This window comes from Hevea brasiliensis, chromosome 5, assembly GCF_030052815.1.
Source record: "Hevea brasiliensis isolate MT/VB/25A 57/8 chromosome 5, ASM3005281v1, whole genome shotgun sequence".
Classification (NCBI taxonomy): Eukaryota; Viridiplantae; Streptophyta; class Magnoliopsida; order Malpighiales; family Euphorbiaceae; genus Hevea; species Hevea brasiliensis.
In genome coordinates, this window is record NC_079497.1 from 5,295,976 (window position 1) to 5,315,482 (window position 19,507).

Genomic DNA, 19,507 nt, shown 5'->3' on the forward strand with positions numbered 1-19,507 from the left:
TAATTAATTAAAAAAATAAATCGTTCAATTTAATTCTATCATTTTTTTTTCTCAAAATATAAAACTAAATCGCTGAATTTATTAAATAAAAAACAAACTAAACTAAATTTCTAAATTAAATCAATTTGACTAATTTTTTTTTCAATTTTAACCATATTATGATCGTCCTAATTCCAACTTCCTGCCTAAGGATTATTATTATTATTATTATTATTATTATTATTATTATTTTCTCCAAGCTTTCTCTCCCTAAAAACTTTCTCAACACAAAAAATAACTTTAGGAAGGGGTTGATTTCTTAGTGACAAATCCTCCCTTTTTCCCTTTCTTTCCCCTCCTTCCTTCTCACTTCCATCATCTTTCATTGTCTTCTTCTTCTTTCTTCTTTTTCCTCATATTTCTCTCTTATCTATTTATTTTTTTATATAAGTTTTACGCATTTAATGAGAACTTTATGCCCTCTTTTATTGCTTCATCTTTAATCTCCCTAGAATTTTTTTTTTTTTTTTGTATTTGAGAAGAGAATAAATGTCATATCAAGTAGTGTTTCCTCTTTTGGACCAATATTTTTTTAATATTAAAATAATTTAAATTACTAATTTATAGATGATCTCAATAAACTTATGTTGTATATCTTTTTAAGACTTACGGATAGTTTTTAATATTTTTTTTTCACCTAATTTTAGTGGCTCACTTATCCCTAATCTATTAATTTTTTCTTTTTCAAATTATATAAACATTGAATATTATTTGAAAATTTAAACATATTGTAGTTAGGTTTATAGTTTTGTTCTCGATTTGTTTTATTTGAATGAAATGGATATTGTGATAAAATAAAAACCTTCCTGCTTAAGCAGAAAGGACAGGACAGGACAGGACTCTGGCCCGCAAAGGCCCCAGGATTGCACCCTTCAACTTCCAAGCCAATTCTCAATCACTTGTCAGCTTCATCTTGCTCGTTAAGCAGCCCCTTCAATCCCGTCCCTATAAATTGGCAAATAACTTCATGCACATTTCCGTGCTGCACTCAACTTCACTTCCACAAACATAAGGGAACCCACACCCTCCTTAGCCACACAGGAGGAACATGGAAGAAGAGGTCAGTCAAGCTCTCCATAGAATGCATTATGTCCTTTTATTTCTTCTATTTCCATTCTTTCTTTGATGCTGCTAATTTAGCTTTCTCATTCTCTTATGGCTACATAGTTTAAAATCACACTTGGGGCACAACTAATCATCTATTTTACTTTTAATTGAAGAAACCCTAACCCTTGTTGTGTTTGATTATTATTATTTTTATTATTATTATTAAACTCACCCTAACCCTTGTTGTGTTTGATTATTATTGTTATTATTATTATTATTATTATTATTATTATTATTGTCTATTTGCCCTGAATGCCCTTTCTCCCATTTTATTTTTTAAACCAATTTTCTCAAATTATTTCCTCAATGGAAAATTGTTTGACATTCTTTAGCCTCTCAACCTCCTTCTTCTTCTCTTTTTTTTTTTTAATTTTTTTTTAATTTTCATTAATTTGAATTATCATAGTACTAGCATAATGTCCATATTATGCATGGGTAATTTATAATTTTTATTTTTAAATTAATTTTTAATTATATTTTAAATAAGGTAAATTATTATTATTAAATTAATTTTAAATTAAATTTTTTCTCTTATTTAATTTAATTTGAATAAATTTTTACTTATTATAATAATAATAAAATTTTAATTAATTTATGATGTCATTAATTAATATATATATTTAATTTTTTTATACATATATAATAGTAATTTTCATGATTATTTTGTTTAAAATGTAATAAAAGTACTTTGTTTAAAAAATAATTTAAATTTCATAAAATTTTTATATTTTATCTCATAATTTATGTAAATTGATATTTATTTTTTGTAAATTACAAAACATATTAATGAAAAAATAATATTATTTTAAAAATACATAAATATAATTTTTTTGTTATTAATATAATAAAAAAATTAAATTATTAATAATGAATTAAATTACTTAATTTTAATAATAATGAAAATATATAATATTATTATTAAATAAAAGTAACATTCTATTGTATTATTTTTTAAAAATACTATATTTAAGTGTAAATTTCTTTTATTAGTCTGATATATTTTTTATAAAATAATTATTTGACAAAAATGATTATCATTTAACATAAATTTATAATATAAAAATAAATATATTTTATAAAAATTAAAATTTAAAAATATCATTATTTTCTATTAATATAATAAATATTAAAAATATTTACTATTTTTAAAAGACAGATTTCATAATTTTAATGCTGTAACTTTAATTTTTTTAATCATATTTATTTGTAATTAAATTTTTAATGCAATCATATTTGCAATTTATTTTTAAAATTATACTTCTATAGTTGATAGAATAGATATTTAATTAAAATTTAAAAACAATTATATTAAAAATCAATCATAATAACACATGGATAATAAAAATATTAGTTATAATTGCATTAGATATATAATTATAATAAAATAAAATATCCAAAAGTTTAAGAAATATTAAATGAGAAATTCATTAAAAATAATAATTAAATACACATTAATTAAATATATTTAAATAAAATAAAATTTAAAAATGATAATCAATAACTTTTGAAAGAAGTAATTAAAAAAACACTTATAAAAGAAGATTTCAGTGCATTTAGGTAAAATGAAAATATTTAGTGATAGAAGATTGTTTGATGTTTATCACATATCTCATATGAGATACTTTATATAAAAAAATAAATAAAACTATTTAAATGAAAATTTAATTTATAATTAAATATTATTTAATTAAAAAATAATAATAAAAACATTCAAATTTAATTTTTATAATAATAAAATATTTTCTATTTACTTAGCCATTTCAATTAAATGGCCATTAATTGATGATAATAATAATAATAATAATAATAATAATAATTAATCTTAGAAAAGTGAAACAAAAAATATTAAATTATTAACATAAAAAATAATACATATTAATTATAAATAAGTTAATTTTTTATATTTTATTTTTATAACCTTTTATGTAGACGACACTTTTTATCTCTCAATTTTTTTAATAAATATTTCATAATAAAAATAATAGAAAATATAAAAATATAACAAAAATATTTATTAAAAATATGAAATAATTTAATGAAGATTAAATTATATGATAGTTGATTATAAGATCACAAATTAATTGTCAATTTTCTTTAAATTAATATCTATCAATGACTTTTATTATTATTATTATTATTATTATTATTATTATTATTATGGAGGGTAACATGTGGCAAATAATATTTTTGCTTAAATAAATTTATAAAAAATAATATAAATAATTTTTAAATATTGTATTTGATAATAAAAGTTCTTAATTTTTAAAAATTTAATTTAAAAAAAATAATAATTTAAATCATAAATATTAAGGTAGTATTGTAAATAATATTGATAATTAAAAGAGAAATAAAAAAATAATAATTAGTATAAATGAGAGTATTTATGATTGATTATGAAATCACAAATTAATGGTGAATTTTCTTTAAACTAATAGCCATCAATAATTTTTTATTATTATTATTGTTAGTATTATTATTATTGAGGATAACATGTGGCAAATAATATTTTTATATAAATGAATTTATAAAAAAAAATAATATAAATAATTTTTAAATATTATATTTAATCATAAAATGTTTTAATTTTTAAAAATCAAAATGTAAAAAAAATAATAATTTAAATCATAAATGTTAAGGTAGTATTATAAATAATAATAATAATAATAATTAAAAGAGAAATAAAAAATTAAATAATAATTAATATTTATAAAATAATGTAAATAATTTTTAAATATTATATTTAAATATAAAATGTCTTAATTTTTAAAAATTAAATTAAAAAAAATAATAATTTAAATTATAAAATGCCAACGTAATATTATAGATAATAATAATAATTAAAAAATAAATTAAATAATTAAATAATAATTAATATAAATGAAAAGATTTATTAAAGGTGAAACGTAACAAGTTTTAAAAGAAAAGTGATATATGCCTTTTCTTTAAAATACCTCTTGCTATAAATATACAGATGTTATAACATTCCCTTTTTCATCATCTTCATTTATTATATTTGTTTTTAATTAAATAAAATCAAATTACTTGCCATCTTTTATTTGCTGCTATAATTTTGTGATTGAAGTGTTTTTAATATTCTTATATAAAAATTTTTAATTAACTTTATATAATTTAAGGATTTGAAATATTAGATGATGAATAATCCTTTTATGGCTAAATTTACTATATATGGGCATATTTTATGAGAAATTGTTGTTTGTGTCTTGCATACTTGCCAATTTGAATTTCATTATATCAAGCGTCATTTATTTGTGAAATTTTTAATGTCGAAATTATTTTAAATTTTTATTAGTAATATATGCTTAAATTTAATTTTAAATTATTTTTAATAATTTGTAATTAATATATTTAAAATGGTGTTTTTTTATAGCAATTTTAATAATAATAATAATAATAATGTCAAATACATTCTTAATTTACATATTGAAAAATTATAATTTTTAGAGTACACATGCAGAATATTAATATTAAATTATAATAATTTATTAAAATTTTGCTGAGTTTGCCAAATAAACTTTCATTTAGTTCTTAATAAATATATATAAAATATGATTTTTTTATTATTTTTAAAATGGGTTCCGGCTAAATATTATTTTAAAATGAAATTTTAATAATTTTACCCTAAATATTATTAATACACATACTGCCAGATAGGTTTTGTTTGGATTGCTAAATTTCTATGAGAACACAATACATTTTAATTTGGTTGGTGGAGTCTTCAGTCTTGTTTGGTGGGAGGAAAGATAATTGCCCTAATTTGTCTTGTTTTGAACATTTTGACCAAAGGGTGTATATTAAATTTTGGTCATTATCATTCTCAAATTCAGTTGGGCTTAGAAGCTTTTACTTCATTAATATTTTATAGTAGAATGTTGGCCCATGAAAATTTGTGCTAGACTTAAAATGAAAAACTAATCAATTCATATGATAAGCACATTAATTTCAAAGGAGATTGGTTCTAATCTTGCTCCTGTTTTTTAATGCCTAATACCATAAAAAATCTTTATTTATTGTGGTTTTTGATAATTTTTTCATGAGCTTTTTTTTTTATATATAATATTGGTTCTGTTTGGCAATTACTTTTATGCTAGTGTTTAACATTTTGATCAGAGTCAAAACACTACTTCTCTTATTTATGCTGTTCGGTGATGTAGTGTTTATAGTGATTCATGAAAAACTATCAATTCTATCTTTTAGAGATTGAGTGAGCGTTTTGATTAAAGTCAACCAGATTTTATCACTATTTTTACATCTAACAACTAATCTAAGGGTTATTTTTACTAAATACTTCTACTTTAACAGTTATATAAATAGCTAACAACTATTAAAACAACTAACAACTATTAAAACAACTAACAACTATTAGAATAGTTAATATTGTAGGATATACTCTAGCTTTTAATCAGGTTGAATCATGGTCATGAATAAAAAAAGAATAAAAGAAAAAAAGGGAAGAAATATAGTCATTTGAGGACCCATTTAATAGAGTAAAAACGAAATTAACACTTCAATTTGACCCATTTTCTCATAATCTTATATCCTCATTGCTCTCTTTTCACAGCTCTAGGATTTTCGAAGTAACAAGGATGAGTGGAGAATTAAAATCGATCACAACATTCTCAGAGCCACAACCAGTTATGCATTGCAAGCATGGCTTATGTCCAGAGTTGTACACCTCTTGGGAGACCGACAATCCTGGGCGTAGATTCTTGAGATGTCAAATGTGGCAGGTGAAGTTTAATCCATAAAAATTTCTGTGAAAATGTTGATATTATAGTCATTTCTCATTTAAGTCTGATGCTCTAATGAAATTGCTTGTTGATTTTGTAGCGTGGCGACTGTGGATTTTGTCAATGGTTTGATCCTGAGATTGTTGGTCGTCCAAAGGAGTTGATTAACAGACTGCGATCACAGAAGAAAGCACTTGAGAATAGATTGAAGAGCCAAGAAGCTGAGCACCGGGTTATTTCGACAAGAGCGTGTGAATTGGAGCAAAAGTTGATTGATGCAAATGCTAAGATTAAGTCGCTCAGTATAATGAATGATGTGCTTACACAGAAGCTCAAGGTTGTCACAGACGAGCAAGCTAAGAGTGATAACCATATATTGGAACTTGTAACTTCAAATGCAAAATTAACTGAGCAATTAGTTAAGCTTAAAAGGGAATTGAAGCTACTGAAGACCTTACTAAAGTGTTTGTTCTTCATTTCGCTGATGTTTGTAGTTGGATTGTCTTGCTTCTTGGCAGGAAAGAGGAACAAAGCTATGCTGTATCTTCCTAGTGTTTAGATGTTATGGGTCCTTAGGTGTAGGAGCTTTTTTTTTTTTTTTTTTTTTTTTTTTTCAAGTGAACTGCTTTGGACCATGAAAAATTGAGTTTAGAATGTTGGATATCAACATTCTTCGTTGTATATATTTGTTTGTAAATACTTAATTATGAAAGCACTTGACTGTTTTCCCTAATTCAATATCTTTGTGATGCTGTGTAAAGGAATGAATACAATACTCATATATATAGTTAACATAATCATAATATGTTCTCTATATAAATATCATCAAAGTAACTAAGCCATTAAGCAGTTTTCATCAAATGCTCAAACTAGCAATACACAAGCCATCATTCATCAAAACTATTGAGTCTCTAGTTGTGAACCATTTGAGTGAAATTGTCTCCATTTGTTGTGAAGTATGCATTGCCTTATCATGATGTTCAAATGGCTTGAATGCACCCCTGATTCCCAATTTACTTCATGCTCTGTTGTGATTGGTATTGGAACTCCTCCCAACATTTGTATGAATGGCTGAGGTATTTGTGCCTCTTGTCTTTTGTTTGCTTCATTATTGTGTTTGTAAACGTGCATCTTGCTTGTTGGATATTTGTGTTGCTGCTAGAATTGGTTGTGCTATTATATGACTTGTTGCTATAGTTGGAACTGTATCTAAATGTGTTTCTGGTGCTTTTGTTCTTTTCCCTGCTCTTGTTTTTTATGAACTTAGTAATGAAGATCTCATGATGAAACTTGGCTGATTGTTCAACATTTAATGATGTTGATGCATATTCTCTTTGTGCTGGGACCTGTGTTGAAGCTGATTGTGCCCATATTCTTCTTTTATTTACTCCAAAAAATAAATCGCTTCATTTTTCTTATGGGAGACTGTAAATTATAATACATTTATAACTAAACCTGTGGTGGATTTATTAGGTCTTTGATGTTCTCTTCCTCTTGATCTTGAATAAGGATTTACTATCCAGCAGAGGCGGAACTAAAAAAATTTTTACTGGGGACCAACCATAATACATCAATAAAATATATGTATTTTTTTTTTTTGTTTTTGTACTCATTCAATCAGCAGTTGCTGGAGGTGGGAATTGGAGGATATTGTTTAAAAAGATTTCCCTTTTGTCTTAGTAAGACAGTGGTTGCAGTATGTTGGCAATGGAGAACATTATTTAAAAAGATTGGACTTTTGTTTTGGCAAGACTCATGGAAATTGCACCCACGTTGCGGTGTGGGCATCAAGAAGTTTCCTTCCTTTAATTCCCTTCCTATATATCCTATCTGTGGAAGCCCAGTAAACTTGCTAGGGCACTGATAGCCGCAATTTTTTCTAAAGACGATCCAGGTACCTTTCTTATATCCTTAACTTTTTTTTTTCTAAAATCAATTTTAGCTTATTTTCTACGAATTCTTGGAGAAAAAGCAAATTTGGAGTGTTAGATGCGAGTTCCAGTTGTTGTTTTATTTTCCTCTGTTTCGTTATGGAAAAGATCAGACTCTGATTTCATTTCTTGTCGCTTTTCAATCGATTGAAATCAAAGATCTAGGGTTTTCAGTGTAAGAACTCTAGTGTTTTTATCTTATACTATTTAGTTCTTTAATGAATGCTGTAACTAATAACTTGAGGGATATTACATGTTGGTATAGAGGGGAATCTGGTAGTTGGATTAAGCAATGAGGAAAGACATGCTTGATGTTGATGTAAACTCAGAGACAGAGACTGACTCACCATTGGGTCCCCCTGAGATATTGACAAAAAATTAGGGTTATGATAGTCCTTTAAACAAAAGCTAAATTACCTTAATGCCCCCCCAACTTTTAAAAAAATTGACATTTAAGTCTTATGCAACTTTTTAATTTTGTAATAAATAATAAATAGTGAGAAATTAAAATGTAATAAAAGGATTAAATTCATGAAAGTGTCAATATGTTGTACCCTGCAATGCCAATGTTTGCGTCATCTAAACAAAGCTGTTCCTAAAATAATTGATTTATATATTTCAATTGCAGACTTGGGTTTCAGTGCATATAAACTATAATGGAGAGACTTTGTGTTGGTGGTGGTTCAGATAGAATCAGTGATCTTCCAAGCAATGTGATAGTCCACATCCTAGCATGTTTGCCATTGAAAGACGCTGTGAGGACCAGTACATTGTCAAAGAAGTGGAAGGAAATTTGGCATACAATGCTACATATTATAGTTGATGATGACCATTTTCATGGAAGGTCACTACGGAATCTTGAGGGCATAATCAATTATATCCTCACTAGACATCAAGGAAAAATTGAGAAATTTTCTGTGTCTGTTGAAGAAGTGAAAAACTGTTACAACATGAAGTCGTGGATATGCAGGCTATCAGAGAAGTCAATTCAGGAACTGTCCCTCATTATCTGGGGAGGTGAGTACAATGAAGTACCATCTGAATTGTTTTCTTGTCAGCAGTTGAGGAAGTTAAACCTCCGCCGTTTTGAGGTTAAACTGTTACATTCATTCAAAGGATTTCATAATCTTATTAGCCTTCAGTTGAACAAAGTTAACATATCAACGGCAATTTTTGAAAGGCTTATTTCTGGATGCCCACTGCTTGAACAATTGACTATAAAAAACTTGAGCTGTTTTGATCATCTTCACATCATTGTCCCCAATCTCAAGTATTTTTGCTTTGATGGAGAATTCAAATCTCTGTGTTTCAATACTCCACTTCTTGAGGTTTTGTCTATCGATTTATATCGAATTGATTGTGACTTTGAGAATAACCAGTTTGATCTAAGATTCCAAATCCGCGGTCTGCCACCTGCAATTAAGGAGCTTTATGTGCGATGTCGATTTCAGAAGGTAAGAAAACTTCTTAGATTGTGTTGGGCACATTTTTGGAAAAAGATGGTGCTGATTTTGTTAATGTCTGCTTTTGCTTCTAGTTCTTGGCCGCAGGTGATACATTTACTGAAGTTTCAACTTCTTATAGCCATCTGAGGACAGTTGTAATCAACGCATTTTGTTTTGACAAGGTGGACGAAGTCGCAAGTTTGCTGTCTTTGATTGGAGGTGCCTTAAACTTGCAAATGCTTGATATAGAAGTGAGTGTTAAGTAGCCAGATGACTACTCTTTTTCTTTTGTGGATCACTCCTTGTCTGGATCATTGTGGATCAGTTGATGATCTCATTTTATTATGCAGGCAAACGGCTGTAATAATAATAATGAAGCTGTCTCTGAACCTATCATACAGTTTTGGGAAGAGCAAAATCATCTTCCTTTATCCTTGAACCAATTGCAGAAAGTGACAGTAAGATCTTTCCATGGTAAAGATTTTGAGATAAGGTTTATACAATTTGTGCTGGCAAATGCACCTATCCTCAAGGAGATTACTGTTGAATGCGTGAAGCATCCTGACTTCAACCAGGATGAAGTAAAGTTATTATTGGTGCCGTTTTGTGTGGCTTCAACAGAATTCCATTTGGCTGGAGGGACTTGTGATTCCTGCAGTGTTCATTCCTCGGATTCCGCTTACAACTTAAACAGTTCATTCTCTCACTTTTGGTGATTATTAATTCTCTGGCATCCTTATTCTGATTTTCAAAGGGCAGTGGGCAACACTGAAAAAGAATGGTGGAGTTGTTTGATCTCAAATTTTTGCACTTAACCTTTTGGCAGATTGGCTTTGGTTTTGGACTGAGAATTGCATTACATGAAGGAGAGAGAGCAAGAGAGTTGCATGACTTGTTGCTGTTTAAAGTTTGCATGAATAAATTAATGAATGCATCTGTTTATACGTATATTTTACGCTTAATCTTCCTCTCCCCTCTTAAGCTCCCTTCTCATGAGGATGTGTTTATACCTTGAACTTGAGGAGAGTTATATGATCTTCTATCCAATGAGGAAGTGCCAAGTGGATGAAATATGGCGGGTGAGGTATCGATGCAGGACTTGAACGAAGGTCTCTTCTAGTGAGTCTTCAAGTGATGGCTGTTATTGTTATACTAGGATGTCAGTAATGATCATATAGGGGTCTAGGTCTTTATGGGATAACTTGTTCGGAGTTCTACATGAGGGGTTTCCTCAAGCTCCTGAACATTAATTATATTGTCCAATCTCATGTGGGTTAGATTTAATATTGGACCAACCCGAACATAAAAGATCGACCTCCAACATAACTTACCCAGAAGATCGGCCAAAACATTACTGTTTCGATCATCATCTAAATAAGAGTGGAGTTTGATATGATGATGATAGCTTAACAAAGTGAGCTCAATATGATGTGACTTGAAGATAAAAATGATTGAGTATGGCGAGTATGATTCTCACCAAGAACAATTCAATTAATACGAAAAAGTGTGTATCTGTATGCTAAAATGAGTAGTTGGAAATTTGTTAGAGAACCTCTAAAATAGGGTTAATAATTTCTAAAATACTATATATAAGTCAAAGATACTTATCAAGGTATGCTTTTTACACTCTTGAGCATTCTACTATTTCATTGCTAAGAATCTTTAAAATATTCTCTAATTTGAGCATCAGAGTAACTGCTAGAAAGTGGTCGACTTCAACTTTTCTTTAATTTCATACAACTCGAGATTCATTAAAAAAGTTGAGAACTCATGACAATGTTAATTAAATGCATTTAGTTGATTATTTAAAGCCATCCAAACTACTTAAGATGACTTAAAACATATTTTAAGTAGATGGTTGAGTAATTAGAAAAGCTTGTTATGCCCTTAAAAGGTAGTGGTCGTAACTACCAAGCCATTTTCTTGACTTTGGACTTACCCTATCAAGACTCGACGAGTCTATTCTCTTACTACGATCCTTCCTCTTTGGGAGTAATCGTGGTCATTTCATTTGACAAGTGGCCATTTCTAAAGTGGCAATTTCTAAAGTGGTCACCATATGCTTTTAAAAACACCATTCTCAATGACATTTTTATTAGTATGTAACATATACTCTTAAAAACGTCACTTTCAATGATATTTTCAGAATTAGATATAAAAGATAAAATTATTTAAAGGTGTATAATTATTTTTTGTGTTTGTGTTTCTTTTTTTGTTTAATCATTTTTCTTTTAATGAGTATATGATATATATATATATATATATATATATATATATATATATATATATATATATATATATATTTATTATATTTTATTCATAATATGTGTATATATTATATTTTATATTTAAATAATATATTTAAATATAAATTTAACATTATTATTTAAATATAAAATTTATTAATTAATTGAATATAAAGTTTAAATCTAAGATATTATTATGCTAATAAAACAAAATATCAAAAATATTAAAAATAGGATTAAGAGTATTTTGATATTTTTATTATAATTAATGTTCGATTAGACAAAAATTGAGCAAATGAATCAATCTCTCAACAAAACTAATATTTTTTTTTTTGTCAGTAGATAGACACACATGACTCAGTAATAGACACATAATTGATATGAGACCCCGAAGAACCAGCCCCTGGGCATGTCTGTCGCACTCCCCGACCTCAATCAGAGATGCACCAGAATACTTAACCTTACATTTTGTTTTCACTTAATAACGTCTATTTTTGAAACTAACTTTTTTTATTTTTAAAAATAGGGACTAAATTATTAATTTTATCAAATTTTGAAAATTATATTAGAGTTTACCCTAAAAAAAAAATCTAAAACACACTAAAAAGAAAATAGAATTTCCAAAACGTCCATTAGACAAATTCTTATGATATTATAATTGTTTTATTTTTGTATTTGTTTTTAGTTTTAAATAATTGTAAAATTCTAAAAATCATTTTAATTAAATAATTTTAAAATATATATTTATCGTATACTCATTTAAAGAAAAATAATTAAATAAAAATAAAAAATATAATAAAAATAATAATAATATATTTTTAAATAATTTTATTTTTTATTTTATATACTTTTAAAAATATTGTTAAGAGTAATATTTTTAAAAATATATATTATGAGCTTTTAAAAATATTATTAAAAATAATATTTTTAAAGATGTACAACTATATATTTTTATGAATGCTATTGAAAATGAATAAATGCATCTTGTAACAAAAAATATTGATTTAGCATATCAAGAAAATTCATTTTTTACCAAGTAACTACTATTTTTTAAATAATTTAAAAATTAAAATAGATTTGTAAATATATATTATTTTTAAATTTTTTTTAATAATTAATCCTATATTTGCCCACCCATGTCAAGTTTCCAATCAATCCTTTTCCCAAATTGTTTACTCGATGGAAAATTCCTTGACCTTTTGAGTCATGAACATCATTCGTCAAAAAACTTTTTCGAAAATTGTTTGAGCATTTTGGGTTTGTGGGGTTCTCTGGTTATAAAGTGGAAAGACTAAAATGTACAAATAACGACAATTTAGATCAAATCAAGCGTAGTTTTTCTTGCCGCCTTATACCAGAGTGAGCTGGATAAGTTCTCTGTGGAAGAATGAATTTGTGTGATCAGGATATTGGCTCCTTTCTTTAATCAGCAGTGAGTATTAGAAGATATTGTTGAAAAGGATTTTACTTTTGACTAAGTAAGATTCATGGAAATTGCAACCGCTTTGTTGTGTGGGCATTAAGAAATTTCCTTGCTTTGATTCCCTTCCTATAGAGTTCACCATTCGCTTCTTTTGCTTTATGTAGGTCTAGAAATATCCTGTTCAGTGCAAGCCCAGTAAGCTGTCTAGGGGCACTGAAAGCAGCAATTTTTTCTAGAGATAATCCAGGTACTCTTATGGCCTTAACTTCATTTTTTTTAATCAATTGAGCTTGTTTTCTAAGATTTCTTGGAGAAGAAAGCAAATTTGGAATGTTAGATGCCTGTTCCTGTTGTTGTTTTGTTTTCTTCTGTTTCGTTCTGGAAAAGATTTGTCTCTGATTTCTAGGGTTTTCGTCTCTTGTCGCTTTTCAATTGATTGAATTAAAGATCTCTTTTTTGTTATTTTTGGGTGACTATTTGATGATTATTTATTGGGAAGTATTTTCAGATAATGAGATGCACTTCTCCCCTGCCTGTTTATCGGAAAATGGACACCAAAATTTTTCCTGGAAAACTAAAAATTATTTGGAAAATTGTTCCTGGAAAAAAAATCCTCTTGTACTATTTAGTTCTTTATTGAATGCTGTAACTAATAACTTGATGGATATTACATGTTGGAATTGAGGGAATCTGGTAGTTGGATTAAGCAATGAGGAAAGACGGATTTGATGTTAATGGAAACTGAATGCGTCTTTTTGACACTTTCAAGACTGGAGCTAATCAGGGAGCCATTCAAACATATGATAAATTGTTTCTTTTTGCGCTAACTTTGATGATAAGAAAGAAGTAGAACAACACACATGAGCTAAGCTATTATAATTGCAGCAGCACTCTTTTGTTCGTGAATGTTTGAATGAATATTGTTGATAAATTACCTAAAAATTAATCACCATGACTCTAGTTCAATGTGTAAATAGACTTATAGCAGAGAAAGATGTAATATTCTTAGGTGAATTTAATTAATTATTTTTTTTTTCTTTGAGAAGACAATCCAATTAATTTTGTTCATGTCAAATGACCTCATGACTAGGTTCACGGTTTTATATTGTTTTTCACTTTATAGTGTGGACAACTGGAGATGATCATTATCTCTTGTTCTTTGTGCTTTTGGGATCTAATTCATGAAAGTGTTAATAAGTTGTACCCTGCAATGCCTATGTTTGTGTAATCTAAGAAAAGCTGTCCCAAAGATAATTGATTTGATTTATTCAATTGTAGGCTTGGGTTTCAGTACATATAAACTATAATGGAGAGAATTTGTGTTGGTGGTGCTTTAGATAGAATCAGTGACCTTCCAAGCAATGTAATAGACCACATCCTAGCATGTTTGCCACTAAAAGACGCTGCGAGGACCAGTACATTGTCAAAGAAGTGGAAGGAAAAATGGCATACGGTGCCACATATTATAGTTGATGAGAACTTTTTCCATGAAAGGTCACAACGGAAGCTTGAGGGCATAATCAATTATATCCTCATTAGACATGAAGGGAATATTGAGAAATTTTCTGTGTCTGTTGAAAAAGTGAAAGACTGTTACAACATGAAGTTGTGGATATGGAGTCTATTGCAGAAGTCAATTAAGGAACTGTCCCTCATTATCCGCAGAGGTCAGCACAATGAAGTACCATCTGATTTGTTTTCTTGTCAGCAGTTGAGAAAGTTAAGCCTCCGCCATTTTGAGATTAAACAGGCACATTCATTCAAAGGATTTCATAATCTTATTAGCCTTAAGTTGAACAAAGTTAACATAGCAACTGCCATTTTTGAAAGTCTTATTTCTAGATGCCCTCTTCTTGAACAATTGACTGTAAGAAACTTGAGCTGCATTGATCATCTTCACATCAATGTCCCCAAACTCAAGTATTTTTGCTTTGATGGAGAATTCCAATCTATGTGTTTCAATACCCCACTTCTCGAGGTTTTGTCTATCAATTTATATCGAATTGGTTCTGAGAATAACCAGTTTGATCTAAGATTCAAATTCCGTGGTCTTCCACCTCTAATTAAGGAGCTTTATGTGCGATGTCGATTTCAGAAGGTAAGAACACTTATTAGATTGTGTTGGGCACATTTTTGGAAAATAATGGTGCTGATTTTTTTAATGTCTGCTTTTGCTTCTAGTTCTTGGATGCAGGTGATACATTTAATGAAGTTTCAAATTCTTATAGCCATCTGAGGACCCTTGGAATCAACGCATTTTGTTTCGAAAAGGTGGATGAAGTTGCAAGTTTGCTCTCTTTGATTGGAGGAGCCTTAAACTTACAAATACTTGATATAAAAGTGAGTGTTAAGTAGCTAGAAGACTACTCTATTTCTTTTGTGGATCACTCCTTGTCTGGATGATTGTGGAACGGTTGATGATCTCATTTTATCATGCAGGCATGCAGCTGCAAAAATGAAGCTGTCTCTGAACCTATTCTACAATTTTGGGAAGAGCAAAATCATCTTCCTTTATCCTTGAACCAATTGCAGAAAGTGACATTGAGATCTTTCCATGGTAAAGATTTTGAGATGAGGTTTATCCAATTTGTGCTGGCAAATTCGCCTATCCTCAAGGAGATAACTGTTGAATGCATGAAGAATCCTGACTTCAACCAGGATGAAGTAAAGGCAGTATTGGTGCCATTATGTATGGCTTCAACAGAATTCAATTGGGTTGGAGGGACTTATGATTCCGGCAGTGATGATTCCTCAGATTCCGATGACAACTCAAACAGTCCATACTCTTCTGATAGTGATTAGTTCTCAGGCGTATCCTTATTCTGATTTTCAAAGGGGAGTGGACAACGCTGAAAAAGAATGGTGGAGTTGTTTGATCTCAAATTTTTGCACTAGGATGGCTTTGGTTTTGGACTGAGAATTGCATTACATGAATGAGAGAAAGCAAGAGAGTTGCATGACTTGTTGCTGTTTAAAGTGTACATGAATAAATTGATGAGTGCATCTGTTTATGCATATATTTTACACCTTAACCTTCCTCTCCCTTCTTAAGCTCCAGAATGGGGCCTGAATAAAGAATATCCATCCCTTAAGATACTCCTTTCCTGTTTTCTCTTTCAATCCCAAACAAAAACAAGAGCAATTGGGACTAACTATTACTAAAAAGGTAAAAATTTGTGCTTCAACAAAACCCAATAAAAAAAAAGAGACAAATATAACTTGAGCACAATTACCTGCAAGGGAACGACCGTTGACATTTCAACAAAAGGGCAAGGCCCCATGTTGGTCCAAAGACTCTACGCTAGATAGAGGGACAATTTAGCGGTGGTGATAATAATGGCCGCTCTTTTCTTGTTTGGCATTTATAAGAGTTTCCTTTTATGTCTTTTCCCTGCCTTCATCTGCCCATCATTCTGGCTTCCATTACATGTCACCGACTCTTCATCACAGACCAGGTTCTGCACATTCTGCTGCCAGTGACAATGACAATAAGGAGAAAGTTGAGGCTGTGAAGAAAGTGGAGGTAATGGATAAAACCCAGGAGCATTTCCCTCTCTCCACATAGGATAGTATAGTCCATGTGGAGGAGGAAAATGTTGGCTACCAAGAAGAGCTGTACCATTCTTGATGAACTCTTTTCGATGAAAATTTCTGTGACAATCACAGGCCTCGCAAAGAAGAGCTTCTTTAGTACCTTGATCACCTTTTGGTGTGAACTCTCCACACCCATCTGCTGCATAGCCGCCAATCAAGACTGCATGGTTACGTCTACACTCTCTATACTGGATAGTGGTTTCCCTTGATTCTTCACTGAGTTGTTTGGACTTTAATTTACTATTAGCCATGAGACATCAGAGAGAGAGAGAGAGAGAGAGAAGTGGGAGGAGGGTTGCCTTCTACAATTCGGCCTACAGAGAATTCTTGTTTTTATCGTCTCAGTGGGGCCCTGCTGACTGTATGGCTGACAAAAAGAGGAGGGTGGTTCGGTGAAAGTAAAGAAATTAGTATCAAAGATGATTGAGAGGTGGCCTCTTGCCAAATGCGTTTATTTCGACAGTTAGATAGCGTTGGTCAGATTTCTCAAGTGATACTTTGGATTGATTAAGACTGCCTATCCTTCTGGGTGTTGAAGTTAAGAAAGATTCTTGACTGAAACACACATGGCCATAAAGAGTATTAAATGATTAGGCTTCTCAGCCTTTTTGCAAGCTACTCTTTTGGCAATATATAGGACTTTTTGCCATTGTCAATCTAACTTCCAAATAGGCTTAGATTAAAGCTAGGGAGAGGGAATAGCTTGTTTTTTATATTATACGCTAATCAATCTTCTTATGTTATATTTAGTAGGCCATAATGCAATGTAATTCAATCAAATTTTATATTAAGTTCACTAAAAAGTTATAAGAATAAAATTCCAGTCATGCTCTGCTGGGGTTGGATTATGATTGATTTATTTTGAGATAAATTTTAAAAGATTGACCATGTGCATCCAAGTAAGTTTTAATGTTTCGAAGTCTCAAATATATACACAGGAGAAGATCCTTTGTTTTCTTGTTTCCCCTTGCCAATGGCTAGAAAGCAAAGATTGCCAAAAACAATTTGTGCGTCCAAAATAAAATGGATTCAAACTGTATATAAGATAATGTAAGCCCATGCCATTCAAGGATCATAATTTTTATGTTTTCTTGGAAAGAAAATACAAAATGGAAAGGAAAAAAAAAAAAACTCTGATAATCTTCCTATCCTTCCTCACCAGTGCGCATCCTTTGATTCTACACTCATCCTTGGCCTATGCAGTTTGCACAATGATATCCCCCCCAAGAAAATACAAGAAACATTCCTGCAATTAATTGATCAGCATACATTCGCATTTCAAATCTTCAGCAACAGTTAATTACATCCCTGTTCGGTTCAACTTATTGTTTTCCAGGTGATCAGTACAATTCTTTCTCACAAATATGATTCACTGTCCACAGAACTTAAGTGACGAACCTTGCCGTTTCCATACTTCTTGCTGCTACCTCCTCCACAAGTAATCGAAATCTCACATCCAAAAACATTACCAAAACATGTAAACAACCCTGGACCATCCGATCTTCTCCTCCGGTGGTGCTTCCGTCTGCTTTTTGACATCATTTTATTGGCATCGTTATCGTAAATCGGGGGAAGTTCTGTTCTCCATCTCTCCAGCTTTGTTCTTAGGCCTTCCACACTATCGTTCTCTGTCCAACCCTCAATGATGGAGCTGCTTCCTCCGCTTTTGTTCGGAATACCTTCATTTCCTGGCGTTTTAATCAATCCTTTTGCAATTGCTGCCGCCACTACAGACGCCGAAGGCCCCACATCGGAGCAAAGTGATCCGTTCACCATGCTTCCGTTGCCATTGCCGCTGGTCCCAGTATCTTTATCTCTGCTGCTGGTTTTTAATGTGGAAGAATTAACCAATGAACTGCCATTGACCACCGATGACTTAGCGTTGAGACTTCCTTTCACGCCAAACTCATCGGCGGTAGTGGTGAAATCAGTATGGTCACTCTGCGTACGACGCAACTTGGCTGTCTTCTCCTCGATGCTCTGTTTATTGGTCTTTGCATCAATAAGGTCATTGAAACCAACAGCAGAAGCGCTGAGCTCAGTATACAAAGGCATACTTCGCATTGTATTGTCTAGAAGCTGCACACCCATGTTCAGGATTCCCTGAGGCCGGCCTGATGGGCGGCGAATCTGAAGCGCAACAAACCTCATTTTCGAGTTATTATTATTGGAAGGAAACAAGTTGCTAATCAGAACTCTTACAGAGCCAATCTGAAGGTCACGGAGCCAAGCTGCAGCGTAGATTTCAATCATTATACCGGAGGTTTCAGAATTCAAGAACGTATCATCAACCCGAAACACAAACTTCTCATTCCATTGTGGGTTGGTGTTGCCACTCTGGTCAATCCTGGTGGTCAATTTTCTCTCAGGATGAACCCAAACTACTGCATAGGTACGCATAGATTTGGATACAGGAGCCAAGTCCTGAGCAGATATAACATTTATCTCTAAAAGCTGAAAAGGGTGCGCATTGTAAGTCATGATGGTCGGTTATCGTTATACCAGCAAGAACGTTGGTTATAATTGGTATGTTAGTTAAACAAATGAAACGTTGGGGCAGCGGCGGTGTGGTGGTGACGGACGGAGGATAGTGGTGGCCGTGGAAAAAAGAGAAAAAAAAAAGGGGAAATTGAGAGAGAGAGAGAGAGTCCCCACTCGCCACCCGAGCTTAGAGGGCATGGCAAGGTGGATATGTATGTATGAGAAGAACTGGGGTTGAGAATGGAGAAGACAGCGAAATATAAGGGTGGAATGCTTGTGTTTGTCTACATTTAGACCATGATTTTTTAAGGATGATGACTACAGGAGACTTGTCTGCGGCTTTGCCTCCTCTCCAGAGATTTCAGATAGATCCTCCAACCTGTGATTTTTGGAATGCTTGTGACCATTGTCACAACCTAGTTCTATTACAGGTTCAACACTTGCAAATTGGTTAAACCTAACCCTCCCATTATCTTCCTAATTAAAATATTTA

The 19,507-nt window shown here is 30.7% G+C and overlaps 5 protein-coding genes across 6 annotated transcripts; 3 read left to right on the plus strand and 2 right to left on the minus strand.

The window, feature by feature from the left end:
- Window positions 1–684: 684 nt before the first annotated feature.
- LOC110643239 (uncharacterized) lies at window positions 685–6,632 on the plus strand. Its single transcript, XM_058146664.1, has 3 exons — window positions 685–1,099; window positions 5,726–5,894; window positions 5,995–6,632. The coding sequence occupies exons 2-3, from the start codon at window positions 5,751–5,753 to the stop codon at window positions 6,451–6,453; spliced, it is 603 nt and encodes a 200-aa protein (XP_058002647.1). The 5' UTR covers window positions 685–1,099; window positions 5,726–5,750; the 3' UTR covers window positions 6,454–6,632.
- A 1,503-nt stretch (window positions 6,633–8,135) lies between these two features.
- On the plus strand, window positions 8,136–10,218 carry LOC110643252 (F-box/FBD/LRR-repeat protein At1g13570). The gene is made up of 3 exons (XM_021795568.2): window positions 8,136–9,279; window positions 9,363–9,521; window positions 9,621–10,218. The coding sequence occupies exons 1-3, from the start codon at window positions 8,482–8,484 to the stop codon at window positions 9,984–9,986; spliced, it is 1,323 nt and encodes a 440-aa protein (XP_021651260.2). The 5' UTR covers window positions 8,136–8,481; the 3' UTR covers window positions 9,987–10,218.
- A 2,583-nt stretch (window positions 10,219–12,801) lies between these two features.
- Window positions 12,802–16,035, plus strand: LOC110643253 (F-box/FBD/LRR-repeat protein At1g13570). Of its 2 annotated transcripts, none has more exons than XM_021795569.2 (5): window positions 12,802–12,948; window positions 13,104–13,186; window positions 14,218–15,037; window positions 15,121–15,279; window positions 15,379–16,035. In XM_021795569.2, the coding sequence occupies exons 3-5, from the start codon at window positions 14,246–14,248 to the stop codon at window positions 15,739–15,741; spliced, it is 1,314 nt and encodes a 437-aa protein (XP_021651261.2). In that variant the 5' UTR covers window positions 12,802–12,948; window positions 13,104–13,186; window positions 14,218–14,245; the 3' UTR covers window positions 15,742–16,035. The 2 variants fall into 2 exon arrangements, with proteins under 2 accessions (XP_021651261.2, XP_021651263.2); XM_021795571.2 differs by having other exon boundaries at window positions 12,845–12,994.
- Window positions 16,036–16,114: 79 nt separating this feature from the next.
- LOC110643256 (zinc-finger homeodomain protein 5-like) lies at window positions 16,115–16,809 on the minus strand. Its single transcript, XM_021795574.2, has one exon. It carries the CDS (start codon window positions 16,782–16,784, stop codon window positions 16,302–16,304), a length of 483 nt encoding a protein of 160 aa, XP_021651266.2. The 5' UTR covers window positions 16,785–16,809; the 3' UTR covers window positions 16,115–16,301.
- A 787-nt stretch (window positions 16,810–17,596) lies between these two features.
- On the minus strand, window positions 17,597–19,419 carry LOC110643254 (uncharacterized). The gene has a single exon (XM_021795572.2). The coding sequence runs from the start codon at window positions 19,012–19,014 to the stop codon at window positions 17,890–17,892; it is 1,125 nt and encodes a 374-aa protein (XP_021651264.2). The 5' UTR covers window positions 19,015–19,419; the 3' UTR covers window positions 17,597–17,889.
- Window positions 19,420–19,507: the final 88 nt, after the last annotated feature.